Source organism: Sciurus vulgaris (assembly GCF_902686455.1).
Source record: "Sciurus vulgaris genome assembly, chromosome: 5".
In the NCBI taxonomy this organism is placed as follows: domain Eukaryota; kingdom Metazoa; phylum Chordata; class Mammalia; order Rodentia; family Sciuridae; genus Sciurus; species Sciurus vulgaris.
In genome coordinates this window covers 126,330,033-126,351,941 of record NC_136465.1, presented here as the reverse complement: position 1 = coordinate 126,351,941, position 21,909 = coordinate 126,330,033, and the positions used below count along the sequence as shown (strand labels likewise).

The following is a 21,909-nucleotide window of genomic DNA, read 5'->3' as shown; positions in this document are numbered from 1 at the left end:
TAGAAGTCTTGTTGAAGAATTTGGTTCCTAAGCTGACATAATGGAGATATGGGCCTACCTTTTTTTCTAGAAGGCACAGGGTCTCTGGTCTAATGCCTAGGTCCTAGATCCACTTTGAGTTGAGTTTTGTGCACGGTGAGAAATAGATAGGGGTCTAATTTCATTTTATTACATATGGATTTCCAATTTCCCAGCACCATTTGTTGAATAGGCTATCTTTTCTCCAATAAATGTTTATGGTGCCTTTGTCTAGTATGAGATAACTCTATTTATGTGGGTTTGTTTCTGTGTCTTCTCTTCTGTTCCACTGGTCTTCATGTCTGTTTTGGTGACAATATCACGCCATTTTTGTTACTATAACTCTTTGGCTTAATTTAAGGTCTGGTTTTGTGATGCCTCCTGCTTCACTTTTCTTGGTGAGGATTTCTTGGGCTATTCTGGGCCTCATTTTTCCAAATGAATTTCATGACTGCATTTTCTATTTCTAGGAAGAACGTCATCGAAACCTTAATAGGAACTGAATTAAATATGTGTAGTGCTTTTGGCAGTATGGTCATTTTGACAATACTAATTCTGTCTATTCAAGAACATGGGAGATATTTCCATCTTCTAAGGTCTTCTTCAATTTCTTTCTGTAGTGTTCTGTAGTCTTTCACCTCTTTTGTTAGATTAGTTCTCAAATTATTTTTATTATTATTTTATTTTATTTGAGGCTACTGCATATGGGGTAGTTTTTCTAATTTCTCTTTCAGTTGATTCATCACTGATGTATAGGAATGCAATTGATTTATGGGTGTTAAATTTATATCTTGCTACTTTGCTGAATTCATTTATGATTTCTAGAAATTTTCTGGTGGAGTTTTTTGGGTCTTCTAAATATAATAATGTCATCAGCAAATAGGGATAGTTTGAGTTCTTCTTTTCCTATTTGTATCCCTTTCTTTCTTCTGTCTAATTACTCTGGCTAGAGTTTCAAGGACGATGTTGAATGGAAGTGGTTGGTGAAAAGGGCATCCATGTCTTGTTTCAGTTTTTAGAGGGATTGCTTTCAATTTTTCTCCATTTAGAATGATGTTGACCTTTACTTAGCACAGATAGCTTTTACCGTGTTGAGGTATGTTCCTACTAGCCCTAGTTTTTCTAGTGTTTTAAAAATGAATGGATGCTGTATTTTGTCAAACCAGCAGCTACTTTGGAGATCCTAGAGTAGAAAAGGATAGGAAAGAACGTAGATGAAACCCTCTCCTTCTATATTACTAACCTTCGATATTTGTCAAGTCCTATAAAGGGAAGTAGCTCAGGAGGCCAGGTTGGGGCACAGGCATGACCTCTAGCAGCTTATCCTCACCTCAGGATGCTCTAGTTTTCACGCTCAGTTCTAGCCTTAGTCCTCCTTCCCCTCAAAAGCAGCTTCAAAATTTACATCAACTTCACAGCAGCATTCTTCATAAAAGCCAAAAGATGGAAACAACCCAAATGCTCATGGATGAATGAATGGATAAACATGTGGTAGATACACATACTGGAACATTTTTCAGTCTTAAAAAGGGAAGTCATTTTGTACATGTTACAACATGGATGAACCCTGAGGAAATCTTGCTACGTACAATAAGCCACCCACTAAGGGACAGATATGATGTGATTCCACTCACACAAGGCACCCAGAGAGACAGAAAGGAGAACAGACAGTCTAAGGGCCTGGAGGGAGTGGGCAGATGAGGAGTTAGTATTTTTAAAAATTTTTTTTGTTTTGTTGTTGGCAATGGACCTTTATTTTCTTTATTTTTATGTGGTGCTGAGAATCGAACCTAGTGCCTTGCACGTGCTAGGCAAGCATTCTGCCACTGAGCCACAACCCCAGCCCAGGAGTTAGTATTTTAATGGGTATAGTTTCTGTTTGAGAAGAAGGACAAGTTCTGAAATATGGATAAAGGTTGCACAATAATGTGTATATAACTGTACACTTAAAAGTGGTAATTTTTTTTTTTTTTGGTACTGGGGATTGAAGTCAGGGGTACTCAGTCACTGACCACATCCCCAGCCCTATTTTATAGTTTTTTTAGAGACAGGGTCTCTCTGAGTTGCTTAGCACCTTCCTTTTGCTGAGGCTGGCTTTGGACTCTTGATCTTCCTGCCTCAGCCTCCCAAGCTGCTAGGATTACAGGTGTGTACCACCGCACCCAGCTAAAAGTGGTACATTTTTTTTGTCAAGTATACTTTGCCACAATAAAACAAAAAAGAATTGGGGAGGCTCTGGGATAAGAATGAAAGATGAGTGAAAAGCAACAGGGGTAGAAAAGAATGACACCAAAAAAGACAGCATAAAATGATGAAAGACAAGTATGTATTCTCTACGCCATAGTAAACATATACCCAAGCAAAACAGAATTGCTGGCATGCCTGAAGTAGCAGCAAACCTATCTGTCCCAAAGGCCTCAGTCCTGTGAGAGGCCTAGGCTTCTACCTGGCATTCTGCTTGAACGGCTTGCAGCAAGCATCCTACAGGAGCTCAGCTCTGGTACAAATGACTCATTTACTCTCCTGAGGCCAGTTAGCAGGTCAAAATTTACGATTGCTACTGACACTCTGATTAATGTGCATTCCTTGTGTGCAATTCATGGGCTTCCATAGTTTCCTGCTGGAGGTAAAGATGGATCTTTCCTTCCCCTCCAAAAGGGTGTCAGTGAGGAAAATCTGTATTTTATTTGGATTTCTTTTAAACTGGGCTTTGTTTCCACAATTCAGGATCTCATGTAATTAGGTAAAAGTGGCATTCATCCAATCCTGGTCACAGTGCTCAAAGCTCCTAAGGTTCATTTATGTTCTTTTCCCAGCAGTGCAAGGCTCTCACATCAGAGGCTCAACTTTCCAGCATGGGGATGGGATAGCTCCATGAAAGTGCATGTGAGACGCGCCACAAAATGCAAGTTACTCCAGAAAACAGCAAAAAATTCGAATGGTCATTACCCTCAAAATACAAATTCTTCTGCAGTACTGTTTGTGAAAGTATTTGTTTGCCAGAAAACAAATAATAAATGACAAGGTGCAAACTTATCCTTAAGAATGTAGACAAAGGAAAAGGAAGTCCTTGGTGGCCACATTTAGAAACTTTTGCAGTGGGCGCACAAGTATTTCAGAGTTCCATAGCCCAACCTCAGTATTAATGGTGAATTTACCAGTCCTGGGGCGTTTTTAAGTTCACTGTAACAACATCAAGGTGTTATGCAATTGCATATAGTAGTGTGTGTGTGTGTGTGTGTGTGTGTGTGTGTGTGTGTGTGTGTGTGAATAAAAAGGAAATAGAAAAATAGAGGATGTTTTGGTACATTTGGACCTGAGCCTTGTCTTGACAGAAGTCACCAGTTGGTCTCTTGGTTAAGAAATAATTGCTTGGCAGTTCAGAATAGCTCAGTTATAGAACCAACCTAGGTGCCCTACAACAGATGAATGGATAAAGAAAACTTAGTACATATACATAATGGAATATATGGCCATAAAGGAGAATGAAATTATGGCATTTTCTAGTAAATGGATGGAACTGGAGATTATTATGCTAAGTGAAATAAACTAATCCCAAAAACCCAACAGCCAAATGTTCTCTCTGATATGCGGATGCAATCTCACAATAGGCTAGGGAGGAGGGGGGAGGGAGGAGTGGAGGTTCACCTGGAGGGAATGTGGGGGGTAGAGAAAAGGGGGATGGGAATGGGAAAGACAGTAGAATGAATCGGACATAACGTCCCTATGTTCACATATGAATATACGACCACGTATAACTGCAAGAATAGGATCCTACTTAGAAAAAGTTATACTCCACATATGTATAAAATGTCAAAATACACTCTACTGTTATGTATATCTAAAAAGAACAAATAAAAAGTTTAAAGAAAAGAAAGAATTGTGTGGATACTCTTACCATTAACTGATAACAAATTGTCTGCTGTGAATTAAATGATTGCTTTCACTCTTAAATAACGGTACTAGACAACTAAATGCATAAATAATGTTTCCTATTCTGCTAAATATTATATTGAGGTGAGTAAATAAAGTTAGCCTAGGAAGCTTTACCTATTCAGATACTCAACCTAGTAAAGTTTTGTTTTAAGGATACAAGAAATCCTAAGAACATTATTATAAAGATATCAAACAGAAATTTAGAGTCCAGAGAGAAAACCATCAGGTAGGTCAATGAAGCTTTTACAGTAATAATATACATTATAGCACCAGGAAGAGCTCAAAGCCTTTTTTCATGAAACAGTCAGAAGTGAGCAAAAAGATACAGGCACTGAGAGGGGCACCATGATATTCTTAAAATTGCCAAATCATTGGGAACAATCTGGAGGTAAGAGACTAGAAGATCTTTCACGTTAAAAAAAAAAAAAAATTATATGGCCACAAAAACTACATTTAGAAAAATACATATTGATATGATAAAATGTTAATAACAACATTGAGTTTAATGGCTTTTTGAAGAGCCTTTATGACATAATTTTATTTACAACAGCTTTATTGAGATATAACCCATATGCCATATCATTTACCCCTTTAAATTTACAATTCAACGATATTTAGCATACTTAGAATTGTACATTACCTCAGTCAATTTTGGAATATTTTCATCAACTCAAAAAGAAGCCTCATATCCATTTGTAGTAAACTAGTATGATGTAATTTTTTATTAAAAGCAATGTAGGAGTGGTATATCTGTGCAAAATATTATTTGGCAATAAAATGAAATTAAGTACTGACACAAGCTATACCATGAAGTATGATATATGATAAACATTACACTAAGTGAAAGCTAGTTATAAAACATTATAGATTATATAATTCATTTCTATGAAATGGCAAGAACAGGCGAATCTATAGAGACATAAAGTAGATTAGTGGTTGCCTAGGGCTGGGGGTGGTGGTGGTTACAGGTAAATGGAAAGTGATTGCTAATGTTTGATAACTGGGTTTTCTTTTGGAATAATGAAAATGATTATGAAATTGATTATGATAATGGTGGCATAATTCTGTGAACAGACTAAAACCTTTGAATTGTACCTTTTTTTTTTCCAAACCCAGGGGTGCTTTGCCATTGAGCCACATTAAGACAGTGTCTTAATGAGATACTGTCTCATTAAGTTGCCATTAAGACCTTGAACTTGTGATTCTCATGTTTCAGCCTCCTGAGTCACTGGGATTACAGGCAAGTGCCATCAGGCCAGGTTAAATTGTACATTTTAATGGATGAATTGTATGAGAACTATATCTCAATAATGCTGCTTTTAAAGATACAAGTGCATGTATAAATAAACTCCAGAAAATGGTCTGGAGATGTAGCTCAGCAGTAGAGAGTTTGCCTAGCGTGTGTGTGTGGGCAAGGCCCTATGTTTGAATCCCAGCACCACAAAGAAAAGAAAAAAAATCTTCTGGAAAGAAACTAAAAAAGTTAAATTATCTCCATGCAGAGGAATTATAATTTTTCTACAATGATCACATATCAATTACATAATAAACAATTGTTTAAAAAAGTACCAACTGCCTATTTAATGATTTTAAGGAATTATTAATTTTATAGGGCATAATAATGATATTGTGGTTGTGGTGGACATTAAAATACAACATAATATTATTGTTTATTATACACAAAATGTATCACACCATTGTTTTTCTTTGGGTGTACACTTTAATGGATGAATTGTATGAAAATTATATCATAAGGCATCATGAAGTATAGTATTTTGTTTTATGTGCTTTCTATATTTTCCAAGTATTCTTTAATGACTGCATATTGTTTTGTGATAAGAAATGTGATAGAGAAAAAAAGAAGAAACGCTCATTTTCCAGAGATACATACACACAGATGAACGATGGGATGGTATACAGGTGACTAAGAAACGAAAACTGTTAAAGATGGGTGATTAATTACGTGGGAGTTCATTATATTATTCTGTCTCCTTCTGTAGATGTCTGAAATTTTCTATAATATAACAGTTAAAAAGAAGGTGGGTTACAAATACTATGGATAGTACAGTTCTACTTTGCTTCAAAAAATGTGGTGTGCACATGAATATAAAACAAACCTAGAAGAAAATGCAATGCCATGGGTTCTCCTTGGGAAGTGGCTTTATGGGGGATGGAACTTTGCCATGTGAGCTTCTGTATATATTTCAAGAACTCTACAATGACTAAATGTTGGTTCTATGAGAGGGAAAAAAAAGTCTTCCTCTGTAAAAAGGTTTCCTCATATCCAAGTAGTCGCCAAAATAATAACACAGTATGCAAAATGAAGTGCAAATGTATCATTTGGGCTCACAGCTCTAAGGAAGCCAGGAAAAACCATGACTTACTTGAGTAATTACTTGGACTTATGCCCTACGGAGTCTCAGAGCCATGATACATGGACTTGCTGGAAGCTGCCCAGACTCTGTGGGTATGACCTGGAGCATTCTCAAAACCATTCATAAAGTGGATGGTTTAAAAAAGTCCCCCAAACAAACAAAACAAAACAAAACAACCTTTGGGTGAGAAACTATCAAGTTTGTCATTTCTAACTTATATTGCATTTGATTCTACAATGTCTTTATCCAGACAAGTAAGTCTTAAAAGAAATTTGCATCTTTTGGGAAATGAATAGTGCACATTTAAAAGAGAGAGAGAATGGTAAGATAAATTCCCTCTTGCTACATATATTTGTAAGAATGAGGTCATTTAGGGGCATGAAAATGGCAGGATAATAACTCAGCTGCTCTACAATTCTCTCCCAAAATAATCTAAAAATAGGTAAGTCAAAAGTAATGGGTATTCCAAGGACTTATGTAAGCTCTTAGAAAAGATGAAAAAGGGAAGATTTTTTTATACAAAATAACTGTCATATTAAATTACCTTAATAGGGAAAATCAAACCCAATTATGGCAATGCTACAAGATGACATGGGTAAAAACAATCTATTATTCTGAGATCTCTCCTCACATTTCTAAATCTGATGTTAGAATGTGATGTGTTTCTATCACATTCTAACCTAGACTGCTTTTATTCATAAATATCTTTTCATTCCTGCTAGATTTTAAGCCTCTTATATGCAAGAATCAAGTCTTTGAATGATATTGATGAGTGATATGTTAGTCTCAAATAATTTATTGGAAACTATGAAGATACATCATCATGAAGGTAAGATACATTGTTACACTGGTAAGAGCAAATGCTTGCATGGAGATAAATCAAGAACATCAGGAATCCCGTCTTTTTAAAGAGGTAACATGTTAGAGGAAAAGGGGATTGGGAGTTAGATAGAGACTGTTAATAAATATTTTGAAAAACCCATTATGGAAAATTATACACTAAAAATAACATGACTAATGGGGAGTAATAGGGTCAGGGCAGATTGCTTGACACCTATCAAACCTTGTGTCAGAGCACTAAAATGTTAGCAATTTGATTAAAAATTCTAGCACAGTTAAATCTCAACTGAAGTGTGCACCTAGCACCCTTTGCACTCCTTGGGCCTCCTCTTCTTCCTTCAAGATGTAGGTCCCGGAGGTTACTCATTTCACCAAAATTAACCAAATAGCATGAATTAACTGATTTCCAGTAATCTACTGTTTTACTACAAGAGGAAATGAATTTGCAGCCTCTTCATTTGCACTTGCAGTATACCAGGCACTGCTGGCATGAAAAGATGCCACACGAATGCTGTGACTATATCATGTACAACCAGAGAAATGGAAAGTTATACCCCATTTGTGTACAATGAATCAAAATGCATTCTGCCATTCTGCTGACATGTATAACTAAATAGAACAACAATAAAAAAAAAAAATGATGCTCCTGTGTGTTTCTGTCTACACACTTTGCTAAGCCCAACTTGAATTGTAAGAAAGTTTGACTTTGTTAGAAAACATTTAGTGTGCTGGGAAAAATCATGCTGGAACCAATACAACTTCTGAGTTACACCAACATCATTTTCTAAAAGCATCCAAGGTAATTATGTCAAAAACACAGGTGTATAGCAGAACAGATAGAGCGGTAAATGCTAACCCAGGTGTTGGCATATGTAAACTGAGTTTACACAGAAGTAGCTGTAAAAGTAATAATGATGATAGCTTAGCAACATCTATTGAAGGCTTACTGTGTGACAGGCATATCATGTTAAACATTTTACATAAATTATTTCATTTATTCTTCACACAGACTCTATGCAGCAGTAGATGAAGCAACAGCAAATAAATAAGATTAAGTATTCATCTTTGCCCAAGTTTACAAAGCTGGTAAAGCTAGGTTTGGAACCCAGATCTCTCTGACCCTATGGCCTCAGTTATTAATAGAAATAAATAATAATTCTCATCCATGAAATGTGATATGATTCTGTAGTAGTAACTGACAATGCTCTTTATCCAACTGATAGATGTTAACATTAAAGTTGACATAGACCTAGAAAACCACTAAGCATTGTAGAGTACTCATTATTTTTCCAGACTTAACTTTTCTGGCTAACATGTGAGGGAAATCTTTGGACATGGTCAAAGGAGAATTCCAGAAGGGAGACACCTCCTTTGCAGTTCTTTCCAGCTGGGTCAGAGGTCTGCTGTGATGACTCAGGCTATGCAAGAACTTGGAATGGACACACAGGCATACTTCTACATTTCAGACAGATCTGACTGTGGGGAGGGAACTGTGGGGAATTTATATCCAGCTAGAGCCAGGACTTTAGGCACAGATACCAGTAAAAGAACTTTTGGTAGAATCTTAACTCTTCATTTCATTTAAAATCTATTCAACAAGTATGTATTAAATTATCATGCACCTGAAATTATGCCAAGTGTTAGGCTATGAAACTGAATAACCCATCAAGACTCCCAAGGCCTGTGGAGCCAAGTGCAGGCATGTCATTGAGCATGCTCTGTGCCAGGGACTCTTCTTGGTACTTCATATATATTAACTCATTCAGTTCTCACAACCCTATGATGTACAGACTAATGTTCTACCTCTTTTATAGATGGGAAATCTGGGGTGCTTGGTGCTTAAGGAACTTGCCCAACTGTTACACAGCTGGTGAGCAAGTGGCAGAGCTAGGGTTTGAATCTAAGTTGAGTCCAGAGCCTGCATTCTTGACCTCTTCTCTGAACTCCCTATGTTGTAGAAGGACACAGAAGGATTAAAACAATTATAAAGGGGAGTAATAAGCAAAATACAGACATATTTACACAGTAGAATATTAATAGAGGAGAAAGTGATGAATTTCACTTGGTAGGGGGGGATAGCATTCTGGGAGAAGTGCCAATTCAGCAAAGTCTTCATATCAGATGTCTACAGCTACTGGGGACAGCACTGGAATTAACCTGGGCAAAGGCATGGTGGTGGGGATGGGCATGTGTGCAGTTTGCTATGTTCCCTGCATATTTCAACGGTAGCAAAAAATAGGGTAGGGGAGGCAGGAGATGACTGCACAGCAGAAGGACAAGCTCAGAGAGAGGGAAAGGTCAGAAAGACAAAGAATCATTTCTATGAATTGGACATACCAAGATGTGTTTTTATATGAGAAATAATGAAGTAGGTTTTGAAAAGGGGATAGATAGAGCAAATAACCTGATTTTATCTTTTGAATCTACTGACAGTATAGGGGTAGGGTGGGGAGGGAGGGAAAAATCTAGAAGTAGGGAGTTCATTCAAGAGACTGTAACAGTTCAATGAGAAACCAAGGTGATGGAGGTGGGAAAGGAGGGATGAGAAGAAATATTTTTACATTTTTGAGGTCAAGTCAATGGGACTGGTTAATTCTCAAGGTAGGGGTGGGGGTGGGGCTGGGGGAGGTTCCTTCATCAAGGGTAAAGTTTGATTCTTAAGAAAGTCTAAATGGTTGAAGTCAGCTCTAGACTCTTGCTTGGGAACATGGACTTACAGGGATGCTACATTTTTAGATGAACCCCACTGTGGTTAATGACTAATTTTTGGTATGATCATTTTCACCTTCCTTTGTGTAGTGTCAAAAGCCTCTACTGAAGAAAATAGCAATGCTTTATTTACTTTGTTGTTGATTATTAGTTTTGTAATACATCATACACAACCCTAGAACACTCTGCCCATGAATTGGAATGCCAGTGACAGATGATTACTATTATTATTATTATTAATTTGTTTTCACTGTCTGGGGATTGGGCCCAGAGCCTCATGCATGTTAGCAGGCACTCTACCACTAAGCCATACCCCAACCCCTCCACTGACAGATTATTACCACCTGGTGTTCCTGTACCATAACAATAATCTTCTATCCCATTTAACTTGTTTCTTTTTTTTTTTAATATTTTTTTTAAGATGTTGATAGACCTTTATTTTATTCATTTATTTTTATGTGGTGCTGAGAATCAAACCTGGTGCCTCACACAAGCTAGACAAGTGCTCTACCACTGAGCCACATCCCCAGCCCATTTAACTTGTTTCTTAAAGTAATATTCAGAAATAAATGGGGTAAATTACTCCGTTTTTAAAATCAAGAAAAATCAAGAACCAAAAGCCCAAAAAAAAAAAAAAAAAAAAAAAAAGAGGTGAATGTCCATGCCTATAGCTTTCTCATCTTCCTTAGTCAGCTGGCACCTGCTTTTCTGTTTTATTCCTGTGACTAAGGGGTCAGCTCCTTCCTGGTCCTATGGAGCCTGAGATGTTGGAAGCAAAGCCTGCTCAGCCAAGGGTGAGGCCACAGCTGGAAGGATGACTCACTGGACCCAGAAAGAAAACAAATGGCCTCAGAAGTGTGGTGGTCATGGGGTAGTGGAGGAGTACTTGGAGGAGGTCCACGTCCTTTTCCAGGAAGTTGGTTAGTGTAATAATTCTGGTGGTAAAAGACCAAGGAAAAAAAAAGAAAAGTCCACTTACTGATACAAGAAATCAGATCATTAAATCTTTCCTTGGGAAAGAGGGGGTTTTCCAGCCCACGGAAATAGAGCTTCAGAACACCAGCCACTGAGTTAATATCATGGTTACTCTGGTCATCAGCCAGAGGATTTTCACCTAAAAAAACAACAACAACAAAAAGAATGTATCTATGCACACACACTGCTATATATACATGAATCTTTTAATTATGCTTTATGAAAGATTATATGGTACTAAAATTAAAATAATTGGTTTAGATATACCACCCCATGATTACCCTAAAAATAGTTGACTAAAATAAAGCTTTTTTAAAAAAAGTCTTAAGCTACCAAATACTCTCTTACGAGTTACCCAAATCTTAAAATAAAATACTGTGGTATTTGTAATTTTACCCAACATTTTTTAAAGTAAAAAGTCAGTAATCTTAGTTTGACGTGAATTCAAAAACTACATTCTGTCTTTCTTATCCTACTGGGAAAAACACCCGGTAGAGTTTTTCTGGTTAAGCTATATAGGTCAGCAAAATTTATCATAAATATCAAATATAAATTGTGAACACCTACAAGTAAATAAACTGCCTCCCGAGATGAAATGATGGTGTTCATAGTACATTTGAAAGTCACCTTGAACACTGGAAGATTCTGAAGCCAGGAGAAGGAATCTGAAAATGTTCCCTTAATGATACCTACCAGAGAGCTTTATGAAAAATCGATATTTGAAAAACATATTGCAAATATAAAATTTTTATTTTTGGTAAGAAGTTTTAAAATATTAGGAAACTGGGCTGGATAGCCTGTCTCCCTGAGAATTAAACAGATAAAATAAGCTTAACATAATAACATGCAGTCTTAAATCACAGGTCCACTTATTTCACAAGTCTACTCTTTCTAAAGTTCATGAAAAGTAGGTTTTAAATTTTAACCTATTGTTTGCCTTTTGAGGCAGTTTATTTTCAGGAACCGGTTGTTCTTTTTTTTTTCTCTGCTTCTAGGGCAGAAAATCATTGAACACAAATTCACCAGAATTATTACTATTATCTTTTTTGCCCGCTGTGAGAAAACTTCAGCCCAACAAATTACAAACAAATAATTAATACCAGGGGAATTTCCAAGGAAAAATAGAGCATTTGCCTGCTGTGGCTGGCTCGGGAAACTGATGCTTCACTACATTTCAACCTGTCATTCTGAAAATGGTCAATGTCAGGGATGTGGCACACACAGTTACTGACAGGGGAGGCTGCTCTACTCCTCTACATCATATTGGCTAAAGAATTTGGAACTGGAAAAAACAGTGTGGTCCCAAGTCTACTCTTCAACAGGGCTTCGAATTTTAAATGGCTCTGCACCAGGTCTAGGCCAGGGGAAATGTGACAGAGGGAGGGAAAGGTAGGAACTGTGGTAACTGCTCGGCATTTTCACCTTGGCCTCTAAGCAGGTGAAGGAAAGCAAAGACGTACCCAGAAGTAAATGCATTCTAATTGGCGGGCATTAATGAATAATAGCTATCTTTAAAGAGCTGGGCATTCTCACAGATCATATCTAATCTTCACAACAATCGTAAAATTTTGCAGATGAGGACACTGGAGCCAGAGTAAGAACTGAGTCACTTGACCCAAATTCCATGATTTGATTCGAGGTCTTCCTGACATTGAAATGTAGGATTTTTGCTGATCATAATGCTTTCATTAATAGTTTAGTAGAATTTAGGTGACAGTCAATTGTGAACACAAGTAAGAAAACAGAGTCAGTCACATAGAAAGGAGTCTGGGGATGGTAATGAGAGGAAGGAAAGAGTTCTTGATAAAGGAAGGAGAGGGAGGGGCAGTTGGGGAGGAGCCATCTCACACACCTCTGTGTAGGCCAGGGCCACCTGCTTCTTCTGCAACCCTTCAGGTGCACCTTTGACACAAGTCATGGGGGATCACTATTAGTCTTCAACCAGGATGCAAAGCTCATATGCTTTTCTACATTTAATAACATGATTTGGGCCTGTTCCTCAGCTATTCTGAATAGATTCTGACCCCAGCAGCCACAGTGAAGTAAAGGTTTTGAGGATATACAGAGTGAGTATACCACTGCAGGACAGAAAATGATGACTTTTTAACATGTTTTGCTTATAGATATAGACACACAATTACCTCTCTCAAATGAATTTTTAATATCATTGACTTCCACTTGGGAGCCAGACACTCTGAAAATCCCCTGATGCTGAAGACCTAAAGGCAACAGAAGGGAAAAGTGAATGAGACACCCCATCACATCCTGTAGGTCTCCTTTTCCCAAGAATTCAACAGTAAGCACAACAAAATGTTCACTGAAACACTCCCAGTGATCATTTTTTGTAAGAATTCTGTAGTTTATGGCTTACCATAGAGATTGATGAACCGAATACAGCTTTCCACAATGAGGGGGATGACCTGTCCTGAGTCCTGGTAAAGAGATAGAAATTAGTAAACTTCAAAGGCAAGGTCTAAATCACACATAAAAATAAAGCTCATGGTTCAACAGTAATTAGAGTGTTTCTATCCTTTTAGATGATCATTTCCAAATCCACCCCTTCTAAAATCTACAACACCAAAATAAATAAATAAAAAAAAAGTGAACAGATTTATATCTAAGCAAAGGTATATTTCAGTTCTGAAGCAAACTAAATTAAATACATTTAACACAAGAAAGCAACACTGGCATCAATTTATCCTGCTATGCCTAGAGACATCAAAAGCTAACTCATCTCTTTTACTTAGGCTTACATACCAAAATGAAAAACTCACTTTTTGAAAGGTTCCTGATACAAAGGGTCAATCTCTGATGGACTTTAAAGGAACAATAGTCATTGTAATCATAGCACCTTAGAACTGACTATTCACCAAAGTCATCTTCTAGCTATCTTTCTGCCACACCCTGGAGAGTTTGCCACCTAGATGATGAGTGACAAAAAGGGCTTCCATGGTTACAGATACCTGCTATAGGAACTGTTCACAGGTAATAAACACGTGTTATGTATTTACTTAGTTTGCATCAGAACTTACTCATCCTTTTAGACCCTTCCTCTTTTTCATATTTGAAGGATTAAGGAAAAAGATCACACAAACATCCATCCCATTAGATCTCATTTCGTTAGGAAGGTTTTTTTAATCCTTTTTTTCTCCAAGTGTTATAAAATAGTCACTGCCCTTAACTGAACATGTGTGCTTTAAAACACACAGAGGATGACAAATGAGATGAAGGAAATGTCGCGGCCACAGTTAAAAATGTATCAATGCCATGCACTCTGCGGAGTTAAATCAAGTTATTGAGTATGGAATTATTCTTCGTGTACTTTTAAGACTCTCATCTTTCAGGAATTAGAACTTTAAGGGAAACATGGGATTTAAAAATGATTAGCTGACTTCAGGTCTACTACATTCATGAGAAATTTTACTCTGAAACACAAGAACAAGAAGAACTTGTTCTTGATATACTCGAACAATTCAGAATCCACTAACCTTTCCAATTAAGCAGTGGGGGAAAAGATTGGGAATAATGCAGATCAGCAATTTAAGCTCTTTACTATTTCTGGAATGGGTAATGTACTTCTTAAAGAATAGTTTCATTTTAAGTTTTAAGACAATCTAATCAGTGTATAAACCTGTTAATGGTTCAATTACTTCTGGAGCCTGCATTAAGTTTATCTGATTAGTTAATTTGGTTTGGGAGCATACATTTTATTAATTCCTTAAAGAAGAGCCTTAAGAATAAAAGCACATCTTCATGTGGACTAGTTGGCTCAAAAACAGCAATGTAATTACATCAAATTTTACTCAATACCCAAAGGAATTTTTCTTTAAAACACAAGCATGTTTTTTTAGTGGGACTGTCATATGAACATTTCATGTAACTATGTAACATAAAAGAGCAACAAATACTTAAACATAAGTGATTGAAGGAGAATATTAGTTTACATCTCTGTAGAACTTAGTATCAAAACAAAAAGAAAAACAAAGAATGAAAGATTATTAAAAGAAAAATGTTTGCACTAAGAAATTTCTAAATACAAAATTAAGTTTATATGTTATCTAAAATATTTTTATCTTTACATTCACTCAGGTGATCTGTAGTATGTGATTGGTATTTCATTCAGATAAAATGAACTTTGTAGTTAAAAAGTAATGAGTGTGTTTGAATTTAATTTCATGGGTGACATGAAATATTTTCTAAGGAGTGAAACAATCAATGGGCTGCACTCCAGTTTGCTATTTAAACAAATCTCTTTGTGTCTCAGTTTCCCTACAGGAAAAATGGCTTTGCTCTTGAAGCCTCATAGCGGTACTGCAGAGATCTCAACTGGGCAGGCCCTTTTCAGATGTGCAGAGAGAGACCTCTGCACCCTCTCCTTGTTATAGTCACTGCTAAAGATCCTCAATCCATCATCTGGAATTGTGGAGAGCTCACAGAAGTGAATTCCCTCAATTGCTTTGTTCCTTCTTTAGTACCTCAGTTTGGTTTCTTTTAACTAGTCTTAAATAGAAAATCTTTTAAAATATCATATGTGCTTTCCTATCATCTTAAGCACTCATTCTCATACCACATCAGCAAATAGGACAGAATCCTACAGCTGCTTCCTGGAGCTTTCCTCGTATTCTCTTTTCCTGCCAGGCCATCAGCTGCACATCTGGCTGCTTTCATTTTATTGTTTCCCTCTCTCCATCTAATTTGCCCCTGCTTATATGCCATGGGCTGGGAAACTACATAATCAAATTTGACAATAATTTTACATTAAATTAGAGCCAAAAAGGCTCTTCTGGGTTTAAAGCTCAAGGCAATGGATTTGTGATTGCTATTTAGGTTGCTCAGTGGCTTTTCACTTAATTTCAGGGTTAAGGCTCATTTTTAAAGCAGATAGAGGTTTCTAATCCCTCTCCCTTTCCATGTATATAGATATGTCTATCTGTCCATAGACATGGTGCATGCATACACTTGTCTTTTAGTCATTAGTGCATGCATTCAGTAGACAGATCTATCTTTAAAGAAAGTAAAATGTCTGTAACACACCAATTAAGGGTTATTAAAGATATAGTTCCCCACAGAGATTGAGTCTTCAAAAATACTGCATAAAATGTGAACTATGCATGAGAAAGCTCCTTTTTTGTATGTATAATTTACATCAGGATCCACAATCTATATGAAATGTATTTTGGTATTTAACATTCACTTTCCTTAATAAAAGCCCTGGCCTCAAATTTGATACATCTTCCAAACACATAATGTAAAAATCAAGAGTTTATCTACTTTTACCGGAGCAGACTATTCCTCTTAAATTAGTGTTCCTTCTTAAATAAAGCCTATTTATAAAAATCTGTCTAATTTCCTACTGCAAACATTTTTCTTCGAAAGCCCTTAAAAACTCTAATTAAAGCCAAGCAGGAGTAGGACTCTGAAATAAGACCAGCAGCGGGAGAAGCTGAGCCCTCACTTCCATCTAGCACTATACCTGGTGCCTCGCGTGCGAGTTCCTTCGTCCTCGGCTAGAAGCATTATCAGAAACACAGATGAAAAAGAAGACAGAGTAAACGCAGCAGAGATCAAGACACAGACCACAGGGTCTTATAATTGATCCAATATAATTTATTCCTCAAGTCATCAGAAGTCAAAACTCTGGCTGTGCTTCAGAGTGAGCCTAACAAATGGATTTTTAAAAATATATTTGGTGCCATCTCTTTGCACGAGGAAAAAGAAAAAAAAAAACATTTTATCAGATTTCTCATTTCCTTTTTGTACAAATCATGGCTTTTTTTTTTTTTTTTTTTAAATAAAGAAGAGAGCTCTCTTTTTTGCTCACATGATAACATCCACATTTATTTCTTCTTTTGAAGGTAACCAACCCAAATATTCTTTCCTCTCTGACTTCAGGAAATATTATATTGATTTTCTGGGAAAGCAAAGAGCCCCAGGATAGACTTGGACATAATGACCTGCCCCCCTTTTATGAGAGGCTGAGACCATTATAGTGAGAAGCGTGGAGATCAGCCACCCAGATGGCTGGTGCGGTACCTTGACGAATGTTTCCAAATCCCCATTAAACAACTTAGCATTATACTGTGAGCGGGGTCTGGACTTCCTGTGTTTCTGGGGCTTAGGGGGAACATTTGGAGGCCTAAGGGAAGGGAATATAATTACTGAGCATGGCAGAAATCAAACAATAAATGAAACACCCGTAGGTCACATTAGAATTACAAAACATGGGATCTTGGGTTCTTTCCCCACCCCCACCCACAGGGAAAACAGTCCCACCCCTTCCCATTTTTTACTTTTACTTATGTATCAAAAAACATACAAGCTATTCCTTTAGATTATGTTTTCTCATATGGCATAGCTGGTATTTGTTTGCCAGTTCGTTTAAGGATGATAAGAATTACCAAATGGAATTGTGAACTATTTGGGCGAATGTTATAAAGTAAGGTTCTTATGATTTGGTTTACAAATCACATAGTAACACACAATTGGTCATAAAAATTAGGGCTCTCATACATACCAAAATGAGAAATTAAATATAAAATTTTCAGCTACAACATAGTTTTTCAATGTAAGTGATATCACATTTGTACCCTTATAGTATTAATAGGATTTTATGTTAACTATCAATGGGTCACAGATGAGGAAAAAAAACAATAGTTTGGCATCAGTGCTGATTCTGATTGGGGGACACAGGCTCACATGAATAATTATTCCCGTAGAACAAATTGTCCTATCACCTAAATTTCTGTAAATCATTAGGATGCACTCATTTATGCTGTTCCCCACTCTTTCCATCTGTCTGTCTGCCTGCTTTGCATATGCCAGTCTGTCTGATAAATGCACATGCAGTGCACAGGTACTGTATTTAGAAACCCTGCACTGTATTTGGAGGGAGGGACTCTTTTCTACCCTCTTCCTCTAGAGCAAAGAGGGACAGGATTACCTGACCCAACTTCTATATCTGTATACAAAAAAACATGTGGAAGAAGAGTCCCATGACCTCTTTCCAGATATTCCAATTTAAACCTCTTAAACATGAGGTTTCTAGGAGGATGCATACCACAGTGGGAAATAGTGTAAAACTCTTCATTAAACTATAGACCCTCTAGGAAGAATTACCTTTTTAGTTTCATTTTGTTCAAATTCAGAAAGTCTGGTTTAGAAACAAAATCCCAAAAATTTATGTCGAAGCCCAAATAGCTTCAAAAAGTACTACCACAGCAATCAAGAGATGCAGAGAAATTAACCTGCTGAGAAAGACTTTCATAGCTAAATTCTAAGACTCTCACAGCAGGTGGGCTCATATGACTAATGGGGTATACAGCCAGCAGTACCCAGGGTCCCACGGTGCCTCAGAGCTCAAGAGAAGCCTTTGTAAATACTTTAAAGTGAATATGGAAACTTCTACCAAGCAACAAGTCATGACCTACCACAGCTGAAATCATTGAAATCTTTTATACACTAAATTCAGTGCCATCCATGGGGTAAGAGATCTGATAGGTGCAAAAACACAAAACAACAAACCACAAAGGAATTTAACCACATATGTTTGATATAAAATAACATTTCAGCTATTCATTATTTTGTAAAGGTTTTAAAATGTAGGTATGGCGAGGCCAGCAGATCAAGAAGCAATTGCCTTTGAAAACTTCCAGCTGCCAGAAGAGGGCTCACATTCTGCTGCTTTGCCTCAGGGGTTGGGAGAGGCACAAGTAGATGCAGCAGCCTTGGTCTAGAGGCAGAGGGAGCAAGGGGGAAATGTGGGCAAGGGACATTGTTGTGGTTTGCATGGGAAGGAAGGGGAGAAACAGGATAAGCAGGTTTCAGACAGGTGGATCTGAATAATTTCCATGGCCTCTGTGGTACTGGGGCTAACCCCTAGTAGTCTATTTCTGGCCCTGAGGCAAGGGGAAACAGTGGTCCTGGGTGAGAATCCGATGAAGGAGGTGGATTCTGGTATGGGCTCTGGATTGGCTGGTTGCATAGGAAAGGCTCACTTGCAATCAGTCTTTACTATCACTGAGAGAGGTAGTCCCCCTACACTTAGCAAGGATCTCAGATATCAAAGCATGAAATATAGAAACTAGAAAACATAATTATTATAAGATCCAACAGAGTTGTAAGTTTGGTGATATCTAGAGTACTTGACAAAACTAAGGGGAACAGAATTTGTTTGTTCACTGATTCATGAGATGACCCAATTTTGCAGCTGGAGCCAAAGCCTCCAGTGGCACTGGATTTTGTTCTTGAATGGCTGGAAGACACAAGGTAATCTTGGCTGGGGCTAACAGGGATGTCTTGATATTTCTACTAAAGACTTGCAAGTTGTCTGTCCCAAAGGTTCTAATGAGGTAAATGTGAAGAAACTAAAGATGTGAGAGGGACTTGGATTAAAATGAACTTCCTAAATGCCTATCAAAGTGATTTTCTTGGCAGAGGTAGGTTATTCAGGAGACTAGGGTGCCCATGGTTCTGGCTCCACTATGCCCACATCAGGTGAATAGAGTCAGGGCTATTCAGCTTCCAGCTGCATGACTCATTTTGGCTCTGTGCCTATCACACAACTTCAACTTCCTGGCAATTTGATTTCCTGTATGGGATGTCACATGAGAGGAAGTATTGAAGTGAATATCTGGCTTATTTGGCACCTACAGTTCTTGTTGCAAATTAATATATTTGCAGCCTTTTTAAAAACATATTTTAAAAATTTTACTTTAATTATAACTTAGAAACAGCAGGAAAAAAATTGATGGTGCAAATAGATACTATATGTGAAAAAAAAGTATCATAAGCTGCATATCACTAACAGAAGCAATATTCCTTTTTGTCACTGACAAATCAAAAAAAAAAAAAAACCACAGTAGTTTTTTTCTTTTATTAAATTTAGAAAAGTCAGTAGCTGTATCTTTTCAGTTAGTTCACTGTGAAGTAAGAGGAACTTCCTTATGAATCAATTATCTAACAGTATAGAATCTTGAAAGCCAAATTGCCAGATACATCAATGTTCTAAATACCTCTTACTTCAAACAGAACAGCCTTTGCAAGTTCAGTCTTGCTAGTCAACTAGAATAATTTCTGGCTGTTGTACAAATGGTGTCATAGAAACATAAAAGTTGACACAAATGTTCTCCAATCCAAATCAGAATCAACTTCCAAAGTGGCTTTTCTTTCCTAGTCGTAACTTCAAAATCCTTCTATGAAAGGTAAGAAAAAAAAAAGAATATGCAATGTGGTTGTAGGTGTCAAAAATTCAACTTTTTTTTTCTTTTTTCTTTTGTTTCTTTTTTTTTTAACCAGGGATTGAACCCTAGAGCACTTAACCACTGACCCACATCCCCAGCCTTTTTTTTTTTTTTTTTTAATGTTTTATATTTTGAGACAGGTTCTCACTAAGTTGTTACGGCCCCTCTAAGTTGCTGAGGCTGGCTTTGAATTTGTGATCCTCCTACCTCAGCACCCCCCACCCCCCAAGCTGCTGGCATTACAGGCACCACCATGCCCAGCCAAAATTTCAGTTTTTAAAATGAACCATAGAGGGTTTCGCAGAAAGCTAAAATCCTGAGTATTAAATATAGTTCTATTTTTTATCTGATAAAAGACAAAAGAAGCACAAAGATACAGTTCTTTTCGTTCCCTCCCTTCCTTCCTTTTTCCTTTGTTTTTTCTTTTTTGTAGTATTAGGTATTGAACTCAGGGGCTTTGCACATGCTAGGCAAATGCCCTGCCACTGACCTATGTCCATGGTCCTTTTAAATTTTTATTTTCAGACAAGGTGTCACTAAGCTGCCCAGGCTGGTTCAAACTTTCCATCCTCCTGCCTCAGCCTCCCAATTAGCTGGGATTACAGGCATGTACCACCAAGTCTGTCTGTAACTAATATTTTCTACTTACTACTGCAGTAGATATATCATATTATATGTTGACTAAATTATTGAATCAAAAATCTTGTCATAATATTTTTAAAAACTTAATGTGTTTGGATTAGATAAACCAAAACTGTTCAACTTAGGTCTTTGTTATTGGCTCTGCTTATTAAGGAGATTTACAATTCCACTTGGGAAACCCTCAGATATTCCAGAGCATATCTGATCTGATGAGAACCCCAAGGAGTTGCTTCTTGTTAAATAGAAAATAAAGTAAGATATGCTATGAATTATAATAAAATATCTTCCTACCTTGTGGTCATATATTCAGCTCTATGACCTGCAGAAACAGAAAATAAAATTAGGAAATTCAATGGAATCAGTAGAATGCATTTGATAGTCTTTTGTATCATCTGTCCCTTATTTTAAGATGCTGAGTTTACAATTCACACATTTTATGGTAGAAAACATGAGTATGAGTATATCATATAAAGGTTGACAAATAAGTCAAAGTCAATATTTCATAAAAAATTTACACAATTTTAATAAATTCTATAGAGAAACATTTCATTTGATAAATTGAGGTATTTTTTTTTTTTAACAAATAAATGGCTGCTGGATTTTAGTTGTAATTTTAAACACAAAATACAAATATAATATATCCAAGATTTGCATGTTAGTTATTGTGTCTTGAATGATACTTGGGGAGGAGTAGGAGGTCAAATGGCTGGGACAACTCCATTTCCTTTAGACAAAACTGGTATATTTTCTGTGACATGAAATTGGGGCACTGTGAGAAAAGTTGCCTTCTCTAATCAGAAATGACATTTGCAGATACTAATGTACAAGAACATTAAATTATACTGCATTCCAGCAACTTGCAAGTTAAAAGCCTTTCACAGAGTTCTGCCACTTAAAGCATGGGTTGTTTCTTCAACATTTGGGTTTCTTGTTTTAAATAACAGAGCTGGATTTTCATAGCACTCCCATGATCTGCTCTAATTTCAAGCTTATATGTGTCAATGGCTGCTGTCTGCTTTTTCTTACATTCTGGGTGGAGAAGAGGTATGGGAGACCTGAACCATTCAGCTGGTTTGTCTGCAAAATAATGATTGGTCCTGAAATAGCTTGAACATATAGCTGGCAGAGGAAGGTCATGTTGCAGCACAAATGGATGGGCTCAGGTCGTCATATCA

At 37.0% G+C, this 21,909-nt stretch overlaps 1 protein-coding gene across 5 annotated transcripts in view; it reads right to left on the bottom strand.

The window, feature by feature from the left end:
- The window catches only part of SRGAP1 (SLIT-ROBO Rho GTPase activating protein 1), a 281,734-nt gene that overhangs the window by 31,817 nt on the left and 228,008 nt on the right, over positions 1–21,909 (bottom strand). For 2 of the 5 annotated variants that reach the window (XM_079139661.1, XM_079139663.1), the window contains exons 11-15: positions 21,026–21,053; positions 16,887–16,989; positions 13,225–13,285; positions 12,995–13,072; positions 10,858–10,992 (exon numbers count right to left, since the gene is read on the bottom strand). In XM_079139661.1, the coding sequence (XP_078995787.1) occupies positions 10,858–10,992; positions 12,995–13,072; positions 13,225–13,285; positions 16,887–16,989; positions 21,026–21,053 (405 nt within the window). Of the gene's footprint in view, positions 1–10,857; positions 10,993–12,994; positions 13,073–13,224; positions 13,286–16,326; positions 16,361–16,886; positions 16,990–21,025; positions 21,054–21,909 lie in introns of all 5 variants that reach the window. The other 3 variants (XR_013763794.1, XR_013763795.1, XM_079139662.1) reach the window with 2 other exon arrangements.